The 12,639-nt window shown below is 40.0% G+C and overlaps 2 protein-coding genes across 8 annotated transcripts in view; both read right to left on the reverse strand.

Moving 5' to 3' along the window:
• Positions 1 to 12,639, reverse strand: part of shisa6.L (shisa family member 6 L homeolog) — a 127,142-nt gene that overhangs the window by 14,025 nt on the left and 100,478 nt on the right. For all 7 annotated transcript variants that reach the window (XM_041576018.1, XM_018235438.2, XM_041576017.1 and 4 more), the window contains one exon: positions 3,782 to 3,844. In XM_041576018.1, coding sequence (XP_041431952.1) covers positions 3,782 to 3,844 — 63 coding nt within the window. The remainder of the gene's footprint in view (positions 1 to 3,781; positions 3,845 to 12,639) is intronic.
• On the reverse strand, positions 10,451 to 12,394 carry LOC108701163 (E3 ubiquitin-protein ligase Midline-1). The gene has a single exon (XM_018235437.2). The coding sequence runs from the start codon at positions 12,197 to 12,199 to the stop codon at positions 10,559 to 10,561; it is 1,641 nt and encodes a 546-aa protein (XP_018090926.1). The 5' UTR covers positions 12,200 to 12,394; the 3' UTR covers positions 10,451 to 10,558.

The raw sequence follows: 12,639 nt of genomic DNA on the forward strand, positions 1-12,639 counted from the left end.
TAGTTCCATGTATAATTAGTGATGGGCGAATTTGCGCAGTTTCGCTTCGCGGAAAAATTCACGAAACGGCGCCGGCATCTCGTTTTTTGCGAATTTTTGACGCGAATTTTCACGGGCGTTTCACGAATTTATTCGCTGGCGGCGAAACACGCAAATTTGCCGCGAATTTGCGCCTGGCGAATAAATTCGCCCATCACTATGTATAATATGACGGAACACACAGCATGATAAATACAGGGCCAATTTCATGTATAATACCCTAGAATACATAGCAGGATAAATACAGGGTCAGTTCCATTGATAATATGACAGAACACAAGGCAGAATAAATGCAGAGCTAATTTCGTGTATAATAATACATGACTGGATAAATACAGAGCCAGTTCCATGTATAATACAATAAAACACATGGCAGGATAAATACAGTGTCAGTTTTATGTATAATACCCCAGAATACATGGCAGGATGAAAACAGTGCCAATTTAATTTATAATAAACCCAATGTAGGAGTGCCAGTAGTGCCAGTTTTATGGAGAGTACCTACTAGAAAGTGTCAACGCCATATATTATACCTTGAGGAAAACTTGGCAATAGTGATGGGCGAATTTATTCGCCAGGCGTGAATTCGCGGCGAATTAGCGCGTTTCGGCGCCCGCAAATAAACTTGCGAAACGCCCGCGAAAATTTGCCGGCGGCAAATTTTTTTTCCGGAAAAACGGCCACAGCCGTCAAAAACGGGCGCCGGCGTCGGAAAAACGGGAGCCGGCGTCGGAAAAACGGGCGCCGGCGTCAAAAACGGGTGCCTGCGTCAAAAACGCAGTTTCGCAAATTCGCCCATCACTACTTGGCAGGAGAAATAAGTGCCCATTTCATGTATACTTCTGTCTGTCTGATATTTATTGGTGTTGATTTAGTGGAGCTTAACAGCTATCTCCTGCTGGATGAACCAACACTATCTGACACCTACATTGTTAGTCCATTCTGTGTCACATGATATAACTGAACCAGTGAAGGCAAACACAAACAATTCCATTCAATTGTTCTGAATGCAGAGATTGTCATGATTTATTTATTTATTGATATAGCCCCAGCAAGTTATGTAGCGTCCTATGATAATTCTGTTATATTCGACATGAAAAAAGCATGCATTCTGTGGCCCATATAAATTGCCCTATTTGCTGATATAGAATTTATTGGGATGTGAAGGGGCCAGAATGAGAGGGAATAAATCACAAACCAACAAGACGCTTTATCGCATATTAGTGTTAACCTTTTTTCATGGAATTTGAATGATTTAAAGTGTGGAATTGTAGCAGGATATTCTTTATTTATTGCTTTATGCAAATGTTCCTGTAAATAAAATAAATTGGATGTTCAGTGATGGATGAAAGAACACAGGCTTTGGCTTTACAACAAAGAATAAGTCTGAACAGGAAAAAAAACAGGCAAAGTAGTCATAGAAAGGTTTCAGCTTTATTGTCCAACCTTTGGCTGTAGAAGGGTGCTGGGAGTTGTATTGTGATAGCCCAGGGGCTACAGGTTGGACAGGACTCATATTAAGCTTGACTACTAACATTTTGTCCTGGTGATGGCTATTTTGTCCTTCTGCCCCCATTTTTACAAACATTCACCATCTTAACTGCTGCTGCCATCTTTTCTCCTTCTTACTTTATAGCTACCATCTTGCCTAGCTATTGCCATGTTATTCTGCTTTCTCCATCTTGCTCTACTGTCTCCATCCTCTCCTACTGCAGCCATTATGCCCTACTGTCCCCATCTTGACTGCCATAGCCATTTTGCCCTACTGCCTCCATATCGACCTACGGTAGCCATTTTAGCTCATTGTAGTCATTTTCCCCTACTATCACTTTCCACATGCCATTCCTTCTTCCTTCTACCCACATCTTTTACTTATGTTCCCATCATTTCTTGCTTTACCAGATTTGCCCCTTGTTTTGCTGTAGCCATTTTGCCATAGTAACCCCATCTTGTCCTACTGTCTCCATCTTGCCCTATTGTCTTCATCTTGACCTACTGTCTCCATCTTGCCCTACTGTATTCATCTTGTCCAACTGTCTCCATCTTCCTTTACTGTCTTTATTTTGCCTTATCATCTCCATCTTGTTCCTACTATCTCTGTCTTGTCCTATTTCTCCATCTTGCACTGCTGTCCTCATCATGTGCTACTGTAACCATAAATATCTATCTCTACTATACCTTCTATCCCCACATGCTAATTTGTGATGCCCCAGTATGTGCCAATGACAGAAGCCCCACTGGCAACTTAGAATAGACATCAGTATTTCAATTTGCTGTTACTGAAAAACTTCAGATTTCTATCTCTTGCAAGGGCAGCTGGGGCTTTTTACCAGGAATCTCGGCAAGGACAGATCTGGGCACAACAGAAGATTGGCTCTTGGTACATTGACAGCTCTACGGAAAACAGGCCAGATATTTAGCTATTGCACAATATTTGCCCACAAGTTGCCTGGGATTATGACCATCGTTAATTTTTAATAACGTTGTTTACCTTAGATTTAGCCTTAAATAAAGAAGTGCATCTCTCTGCTCCATTAATCCTTTGTGCTCTAAATAACAGCTTTTATATTTATCCCTCTTGCTTTAAGTAGGATTAGAGATTGTTAAACAACGCAAATAAAGGTTTTTATCCTGAAGCATAAACATAAGCTATTCCCTCCTTCCTCCTATCCCTTACACTGGGAAACCTACTCTAATTAGAAGTGGGGGTTATCTTCTGTGCATTCTCTTTAAATAAACAGCACAGTATTAGCATATGGCATATCGTGTGCCCAGAAGATTCCTTTTCTGTATATTTGTATTTATACATATGTCAGGAGTTGCCATATTGTTTTCCTTAGACAGTAAAGTATGAGGGTATAATTTATTGTGTAACCAGAACATTCCTTCTCTGTATATTTGTATTTATACATATGGGTAGGAGGTGCCATATTGTGTCCCTTAGACAGTACAGTATGAGTGTATAGCTAATTATGTGCCCAGATCATTCCTTATCTGTATATTTATATTTATACAAATGGGCAGGAGGTGCCATATTGTTTCCCTTAGCTAGAATGATGAGGGTATTGTTTATTGTGTGGCCAGAACATTCATTCTCTGTAAATTTGTATTTACAAATATAAGAGGAGCTGCCATATTGTTTCCATTAGATGAACGATGAGGGTATATCTTATTGCATGCCCAGAACATTCCTTCTCTGTAAATTTGTATTTATAAATATAAGAGGAGCTGCCATATTGTTACCCTAAGAAAGTTCAGTATGAGGATATAGCTGTGTGCCTAGAACTTACCTTCAGTGTGTATTTGTACTTATGGGAGGGAGCTTCCACACTGTTTCCCTTGGAGCATAAAACACGTATAAATGTGGGTGCTATATCGGACCATGCTCTGGTGGACCTCTATTGGCTCTGTTTCCAGATTTTTCCTAATGGTGCCAAAGTCATTGACAATATCATACAGTGAGATACCATTAAACTATACCCCTATGTCAGCATAGGGTTCTCCTGTACTAAGCACAAATGGAACCGCTCATCTGAATCTGGGCAAGTATTGTCCTTTAGGGCACACATCAGACAGTCAGACATCAAAGCTTTGGAGTTATCATGACAAACCCCTTTGTCTGTGCTGAAGGATACCCTCTGTGTAAGGTTCCATGCACTACTGAGCGAGCTCCAGCTACATCATGGCAGACAGTGTTTCCATTTAACATATCACTTTCACATAGAGCTCTGCTGGGCCTCACCGTTAGTGGGTGTCTGGGACGAACTGTTTAGAATAAGGTGATTGTAGTTTTGCTGATGGTCTCCTGAAACAGAGAAGAGATTGTAGAGTTACAGAAAGTCTCCCTTTGGCTTTGTCAGTGGCAACAAATAAATATGTGACATAGGGATTATATATGAGGCACATCACATGTATATATTGCAATAAAGTTTATATTGTGTTTGCACCTGGGTACAGGATATAGATAGATATTATCAGAACAACTATGCAACTACGTAACATATAGAGTCTAATTCACAATAAGACATTTTGCCCCTTTGATCCCACTTTGTGTTCTTTATTCCAGGGTTTTCATTACCCCCTTTCTGTCCTTATTATGTTCCCCAAATTCCATTTTAATTTCCCCTCTCTTCTTTTTCAATGATCTCAACCCCATCTTTCTGTTCTGTTGCTCTCACTCTTTCTATTACATGGAAAAGGCAGCCCATGCAAATGATTAAATTGCAGTATAATACATTATATTCTGATGCAAACCTAAGGTCTATGACACATCACTTCCTTGGGCAACCTCTGTTTGACCACATGTCCTGCATAGGTGTTTCTACTTCAGGTAGGGACCCTACTGACTTCTAGGGTCCTCCCTGAGACCACCATGGCAGAGTTCGTCAAACAAAGAGTTGCTGCATTGGCACAATATTGCAGCTTCCAGTGATTTGTATAAATGTAAATACTCCAAGAAATACTCACAAGGCTATAGCCTAAAGGATTTGTCTGTTTCCATGAATAGTTACAGTTATAGGATCTGTTATCCAAAGAGCAGTTATCAAGAAATCCCAGATATATAGGAAGGCTATCTCCTACAGACTCCATTGTAATCAAATTCTTTGTTATAATAAAACAATACCTTGTACTTGATCCCAACTAACATATAATAAATCCTTATTGGAGGCAAAATAATCCATTTGGGGTTATTTAAAGGGGTGGCTCACCTTTAAGTTAGCTTTTACTATGCTATAGAATGGGTAATTCTAAGCTACTTGGTTGGTCTTCATTTTTTATTGGTTTATTGGTTTTTAGTTGGTCTTCATTTTTTCTTTTCTTATAGTTTCTTTTGACTCTTTGAAAGCTTTCAAATGGGGGTCACTGACTTGTCATGACCAATTTTTTTTGCCAGCCATGGATTTGCAGTGAAATTTCGAACAAATTTGCTGTGGAAATATTTGCCGCAACAAAGAAGTTGCCAAGATAAAAATGTTACGGAGACAAAAAAGTGGCCATTTGAAAAATGCCTTTTGACTTTAATGCATTCGGAGCGAGAGCAATTGTAGCGTGTAAAAAAATTTTGATACCCATTGACTTCAAAGCGTTTCTACAGATGTATTGTTATTGCTACTTTTTATTACTCATCTTTCTGTTCAAGCCCCCTCCTATTCATATTCCAGTCTCTTATTCAAATCAATGCATGGTTGCTAGGGTAATTTGGATTTAAGCAACCAGATTGCTGAAATTACAAACTGGAAAGCTGCTGGATAAAAAGCTAAATAACTCAAAAAATAGAAATAACAAACTTAAATTTGAACAAACCCCTTAAAGTAACAGTAACACCAAAAAATTAAAGTGTTTTAAAGTAATGAAAATATTGCGTTCTGTTACCCTGTACTGGTAAAACTGATGTGTTTGCTTCAGAAACACTACTATAGTTCATATAAACAAGCTGCTGTGTAGCAATGGCTGAAATTGTGGTTAAATAGTGGATAACAGATAACACCATCATGTTCTACAGAGCTTATCTGCTGTGTAACCTGAGCCTTTTCTCCTTTGAATGGCTGCCCCCATGGCTGCACAGGAGCTTATTTATATAAACAATAGTAGTGTTTCTGAAGCAAACACAGCAGTTTTATCAGTGCAGGACAACATTGAATTATATTTTTATTACTTTAAAACACTTTAATTTGTTGTTGTTATTGTTCCTTTAATGTTAAAAAACCCTTAGGGTTGCCACCTTTGCCAGCGACTAAACCAAAACAAAGGGGGGGCAGATAGCAAGGGGGCGGCGCCGTAATGCTGGGGTAGGTATGATGACATAAGAGGCACAAAGACACAAATATGTTGATGGAGTTATAACAATAGGTTGGGGTTATTGCATCACTTGGATGCAACTGGCTGGATTTCTAATTTTCTCAATGTTTTAAACTGGACAGGAAATTTTGAACTGAAAAACAGAGATATCCAGTTCAAAACCAAACACGTGGCAACCCTATCCCTATCTTTATTCTTACAGATGAGTAAACCCTATCCTTAAATCACACGTTTGAAATAATTATTCTATTACTCTACTATTCTATTTTTATATTATACAGATCTCAGTTAACCAGAAAGCTCTGAAATACAGCAGTGCCAATTTAGAAAATAACATTTCTTACTTTTTGGTTAATTTGCTTTTTTTGTTTCTATAATTATAAGACATTAACTGCACTTGATAAAAACTAAGCCATGTTGAAGTGAGTATCTTAGAATTTAAATGTCTTTCATTTATAGGCCAGATTATTGTTCGGGTTTCACAAGGCTGAAAAAGAACATAAACCGAACAGTTCGGGTCAAAACCGTCGTCCCCTGCCTAAGTGTGTTCAACATAGACCTTCTTGCGATATAAAGAATAGAGTGCAGAAAGCTAAAGACCATCTGAGTTTTCTGTTCCATTTTATGTGTTTGACCTTTAAAATGGAAGAACTTGATATCTAGATGACTATTCTCTCCAAGCAGAGTTCTTACGCTCCTTTTTGAACCCTCCTTTTTACTATTATGTTCTTATCTGTTGCATTTGTCCTTCTCCCTTTATTATGGTTTCACAGAGATGCCCTTAATTCAAAGTTTGGTACAAATATCCTGGTTATGGTGGCACTTGAGCATAAATTGTCATTGTTTGACTGCAATCACGTCCCTCCGGAGGACAGTTTTATTGGAAATTAGCTGGCTAGATGAATCTCTCCGTAAGATGAAATTTTACATATAGGCTTGAACAAATGGGAATCAAATCAGTGACAATGGTGGCCGACTGGGAACAGCTCACCTTTGCTGTCACCGGGCTGGGGAAAAGGATTATTAGATGTTTTATGTCCTGCGCTAATGAATAACGAACAGTATGGTGCTGCAGAAGTGCAGAATGCAGATTTAACAGTCAGAGAAGGGGATGAATTCAGCCTATTAGTGAAGCGACTAAATGAGGATAACCTTTGGCTCACAAAATAATGATAAAAAGGTTCCAGCTGGATTATAGATCCATGTGGCTTAAATAAATGACTTCTGGGTTAGTGCTGGTGATTATTAGGCCTCTTTTAATAGGATTATAAAAACATATGAAAGAAAGGATTTCAGCACCAGGTTGGTCATAGTTTTTTAAGTATTGCAGGCGGCCAGTTGGGTTTCTTCTGATACCAACATGCAATATTTTAATAAAATTACATTTAAAAAGCCCCAACAACCACAGATTGTTCTGTAAAATTTATGTAAAAAACAAGAATGTGCCAGTGCATTAAACTCTTTTAGATATAGAAGGAATAGGGTTGCCACCTGTCTGGTTTTGACCCAGACAGCCCGGTATTTTGAAGGGCTGCCCTGGTCAAAACTGGGGAATCCTGCTCAGTTCTCCTTATCTGTAAAACCGGCAGGATTCCTCATGATTGACATGGCAATCGGGCAATCGCTGATCGCCGTATCATAGCCCCGCCCCCTATGTCATGGCCCTGCCCCTCTATGTCATGACCCCCCTCACCCCCTGTCCGGTCTCCACCGGTTGGAAAGGTGGCAACCCTAAGAATGAGTTGTGTTTCTGGTTACTTTGTTGAAATTTTCTTCAAAAACCCTACTAGTCCCGCCCATCTGTTCCACTTCCTGCTGCCTCCTTTCCCAGGCTGTGCAGGGGAACTGGCAGAACTCAGCACAGTGCACTGTAGGATAGGAGCCAATCAGCAGCTAGGTTGACCTGATAAGGAACTGAAGCCTGTCTTTGCTTGTGTGACTGCAGGGCTGTGATTGGCTCTCCTGCTGTGCTTCTGGCAGGGACTATTAGGACACGCCCACTCTTCATTTGAAACTTGGACAGGAACCATAGCAGATCTATAGGGTGCTCTAATAAAGGTGCCTTTTTCAAAGATAATATTAATTTTTGACCAAAAGTAAAACCAGCACTGCATAGTATAAATGATTGCCTACAAAATGAAGGGGGCTTTATTTATCCTATATGTCTCCTTTAAGGAACCTTATGACTGGGGATACATTTTGGCCCCTGATATTAAAAGGAGGTTCAACTTCTAATGTTAAATCAGAGATGCCTGAATTGTCACTATCCAAGAATAGGACTAAATCTCCTATCCTGTTTTTTGAATTACTTATATTAGATATACCATGACCTGGATGAATGAAAATCTTCATAGTCATAAATCTCCTATCAAAGGCCGGATGCTGAATGCTGGAGGACAAGGATGCTGTTTGCCGCAGGTTGATATATCACTAACATAACCTGAAAACATAGATTGTTTAATGTAATAAGTGATAGAAATGTTATGGCAGGCAATGTTCCTGATGTCGATAGAATCTCCTTTCGCACTCCCTGGCCTACGTGTTGATTGCCCGGTGCACGGTGACGAAGGGGTCGGCACCCTCCAACAGCAAGTAGGTAAGAAATCACTGGCACTCACAGGGCAGGTGCAAGCAGGGACAAACCCTTGCATTTATTAGCAGAAAATGCAACGTTTAGGGGTCAGGCCCCTTTATGATAAAGGAGCCTGACCCCGAAACGTTGCATTTTCTGCTAATAAACGCAAAGGTTTGTCCCTGCTTGCAAATGTTCCTGATGTAGACATTGGAGCATTTTAGGCCATGTCCCCAACTACTGATACCCACACTCCTGTTGTTTGGTAATTCAAAATGGGACATTCTAGTATTTCATAAATAAAAATGATAATTAGTCCACTGATTAAACTGCTTTAAACCCTACCCATACTCTCCTCCCATTTTCTAGTTGACATGATAGGCTTAAATGTTTAACTTCTCACTGCTAACTGATCTGTTAAACAAGGTAAGAACATCTGAAAACTGGTGATACAGGACACATTTAAATTTGGGGCTCAATCTAACTCTATTGCAGAGAGTAGCTCGTGAGCAACATGTTGCTCTCCAACCCCTTGGTGTTGCTCTCAGTGTCCTCAAAGCAGGTGCTGATTTTTGAATTCCAGGATTGGAAGCAATTTTTAATTGCATAAAAACAAAGTATAGTGACAAGTAGAACCTTCTGTAGGCTGCCATTCCACATAGGGGCTACCAAATAGCCAATCACAGCCCTTATTTAGCACCCCAAGGGACTTTTTCATGCTTGTGTTTCTCCTCAACTCTTTTTACATTTGAATGTGGCTCACGGGTAAAAAAGGTTGGGGACCCCTGCAATATAGCATCACACACCAATTCGTATAAATACAAATATACAGAGAAGGAATGTTCTGGGCACACAATATGCTATACCTTCATACTGTACTGTCTAAGGGAAACAAAATGGCACATACTACCCATATGTATAAATACAAATATACAGAGAAGGAATGTTCTGGGCACACAATAAGCTATACCCTCATACTATTCTGTTTTAGGGAACCAATATTGCACCTCCTACCTATATGTATAAATACAAATATACAGAGAAGGAATGTTCTGGGCACACAGTAAGGTATATACCCTCATACTGTACTGTCTAAGGGAAAGAATATGGCACCTCCTACCCATATGTATAAATACAAATATACAGAGAAGGAATGCACTGAGCACACAATAAGCTGTACAAGTTGTTATCATTGAATTTTGGAATTGAACAGCAAATTTTTATTTTTATATTGATTTTATTTTATCATATATATATGTATATAGGTACCATTATTTTCAAAAGCCCAAACAGTACAGAAACACATAAAGGCATTATGTATTTAGACGACAGAATGTTTCAACTGCCCTATTCATTATCCACAATCAGTGCTGAAAGTGGTAGACCAACAACTTGGCACCATCATTGACCTTGGGTACGTATAGATAATAAATGTATCTGTAGCAATGGCTGTCAACAGTAGGAAAAGGCTGCAAGGTATTGTCCTGTATTAACGAGAGATTCACGGGAAGAGAAGTTGGATGCCTTTTCAGCAAAGAGACAATACAGGGTTACTGAAAATAGCTGTTACTACAAAGCTGATACAGGGACTATTTTTTTCACCTGGATCATTTAGCTATTATACAGGTTACACTTGAATAAAAAGGCTTAAATGGGTGGTTCACATTTGAGTTAACTTTTATTATTTTGTATAATGGCCAATTCTAAGCAACTTTTCAATTGGTCTTCTTTATTTCTTTATAGTTTTTGAATTATCTGCCACCTTCTTCTGGCTCTTTCCCATTTTTAAATGGAGGTCACTGGCCCCATCTAAAAACAAATGCTGTGTTAGGCTACAAATGTATTGTTATTGCTAGTTTTTATAACTCGTCTTTCTATTCAATCCATTTTCTATTCATAGTCCAGTCCCTTATTCAAATCAATGCATAGTTGCTAGGGTAATTTGGACCCTAGCAACCAGATTGCTGAAACTGAAAACTGGAGAGCTGCTGAATAAAAAGCTAAATAATTAAAAAAAACATAAATAATAAAACATGAAAACCAATTGCAAATTGTCTGAGAATATCACTCTCTACGTCATACTAAAAGTTAATTTAAAGGTGAACAACCTTTATTTGCCACTGTTATAAGCTTGGCCGTGCCAAGCTTTTACGACTGAATTCGGATCCAGCTGTAGGACATATCTGGGCTGTTTGCATTTTTAGACACACAGAAGACAGGGTGCAGGGGTTCAGTGAATTTGGCAATGTAGGTGTGTAAGTGTCTGATTGGACCACTCAGCTCATAAAAGGACAGACGCCCAGCCTCATATTCTAAATAAATTCCTAATCTGCAGCAGGATAATTGATATAATATTTGGACTTCTGTCCCGTGCATCATAGTGTACCCTTTATCACATCTGCATAAGCACCAAGATTTATTATTTGTATATCCAATAAAAGAGCCTGCACCTTTCCTTCCTATACTGGGATATGCTACCCCCACCATCCAGTCCCCCAATTCGCTGGTGTCCACCGACCAGTAATGCTTCCCAGAGTAGAAAGCTCTGCAGCTTAAAACCTGGCATGACTGAAATCTCTTTTGCGATTCCTTCCGGCACTGATCTATCCCTGTCCAGGAAGCAGTCTTCAGGTCTTTGGATATAACCACGTTGTTAGCAGCAGTTTCCACATCCAGCTGTAGGTCTGACACCACCTGGATATCAAACCATTTCATTGGTTTAATATCAGGCAAAAGATCAAATGAACGTGCTTGTAGGGTCACAAAGGCTTCGACCCCTACAGTTCGCAAAGTACCATGGAACTCCTGAAGTTCTTCCTCCAGCTTAAGGTCCTCTATTTCATCCACACTGTCCGACTCCCATTCCTGTAAGACAGCTATTGGGTCAACCATATTGCACACATCCTCTATGTAACACACTCTGGTAGACAGCTCTTCTGCCTTTGTCTCTAGTCTGCCGATTAAGCTGGAGGCTGTGAGTGACAACTGCTCTTCCTTCTTGGATATCTCATGCGTAGATCTCTGAGCCTCAGCCCTTAAGGGATTCTTCATATCTTTGAATAGGGCAGTAAATATTTCTGTTAGAGTGGCTATACTATTTTTCTCTTCTCTCCAGTTTTTCTCTAGACTCTGGGCAGCCAACCTAATCTGTCCTCTCTTTAGAGACAGTGTCTTCTGAACCTGTCTCAGTTTCTTCTTCTTCTTCTCAGAAGCTTCAGAGAGTGGCTCCACCTGATGCCCTCTGTGCTCTCCTATGATGGAGCAGGACACACAGATACAAACGTCATCAATGGAGCAGTAATACTTGCGGGCTTCTTTGTGAACAGAGCATATTTTGTCCCTTGGGGAAGTGGTGGGCTCTGTTAAGACGTGTTCTGCTGACTTGCTGTGTACTCTCACATGGTTATCACACAGGAAAGCCTCGCAGTGCAGACAGGTTTTAGCGGCAGGAACAGGAGAGTGGATACAGTAAGTGCAGAAGATTCCAGTCCCATCTCCTTCCAGCACAGCTGGATGGAAATGTTCTGCTATGTTACTCAGAGTTGTGTTCTTCCGCAGAGCAGGGCGTTCCAGATACTCCTCTCTGCACACAGGGCAGGTATACACCCCAGATCCATCCTGGGAACCCAACACATTCTCTATGCAGATCTGGCAGAAGTTATGGCCACAAGGCAAAGTCACAGGGTCTGTATAAATTCCCAGGCAGATGGAGCAATTTAACTCGTCTCTCAGATCAGCAGACGCCATGGCAGGAGGCAGGAAGAAGTGAAACTGAAAGCAAAAGGTCATGTGATGAATGTGACGGGCGGTTTCTAACTGGCTTTTTGTTAACCCTTATATGTGTCAAAAAATATGCATTCTGTTTAGAGAAAGAAACATGTAATTGTGTGAAATTGGACACTTTTCAACCTGCTTCAAACCAGCAGGAAACCGTAAACATTTTTTTTCTTGCCACTTATTTATTCTCCTTTAAGGACTGAATCTGCCTAACATCAAAATAGTATCTTACATAGTATATTTGTTTCCTGAGACAGTGCAGTATGAGGGTATAGCGTATTATGTGCCCAGAACATTCCTTCTCTGTATATTTGTATTTATTCATATGGGACAGAGGTGCCAAATTGTTTCCCTTAGACCAGGGGTCCCCAACCTTTTTCACCCGTGAGCAACATTCAGATGTAAAAAGAGTTGGGGAGCAACACAAGCATGAAAAATGTTCCTGGCTGGTG

This window comes from Xenopus laevis, chromosome 9_10L (genome assembly GCF_017654675.1).
Source record: "Xenopus laevis strain J_2021 chromosome 9_10L, Xenopus_laevis_v10.1, whole genome shotgun sequence".
Lineage (NCBI taxonomy): Eukaryota > Metazoa > Chordata > Amphibia > Anura > Pipidae > Xenopus > Xenopus laevis.

Coding starts and splice junctions, on each gene's coding strand:
- LOC108701163 (XM_018235437.2), bottom strand. CDS start 12,199: ATGACCTTTTGCTTTCAGTTTCACTTCTTCCTGCCTCCTGCCATGGCG.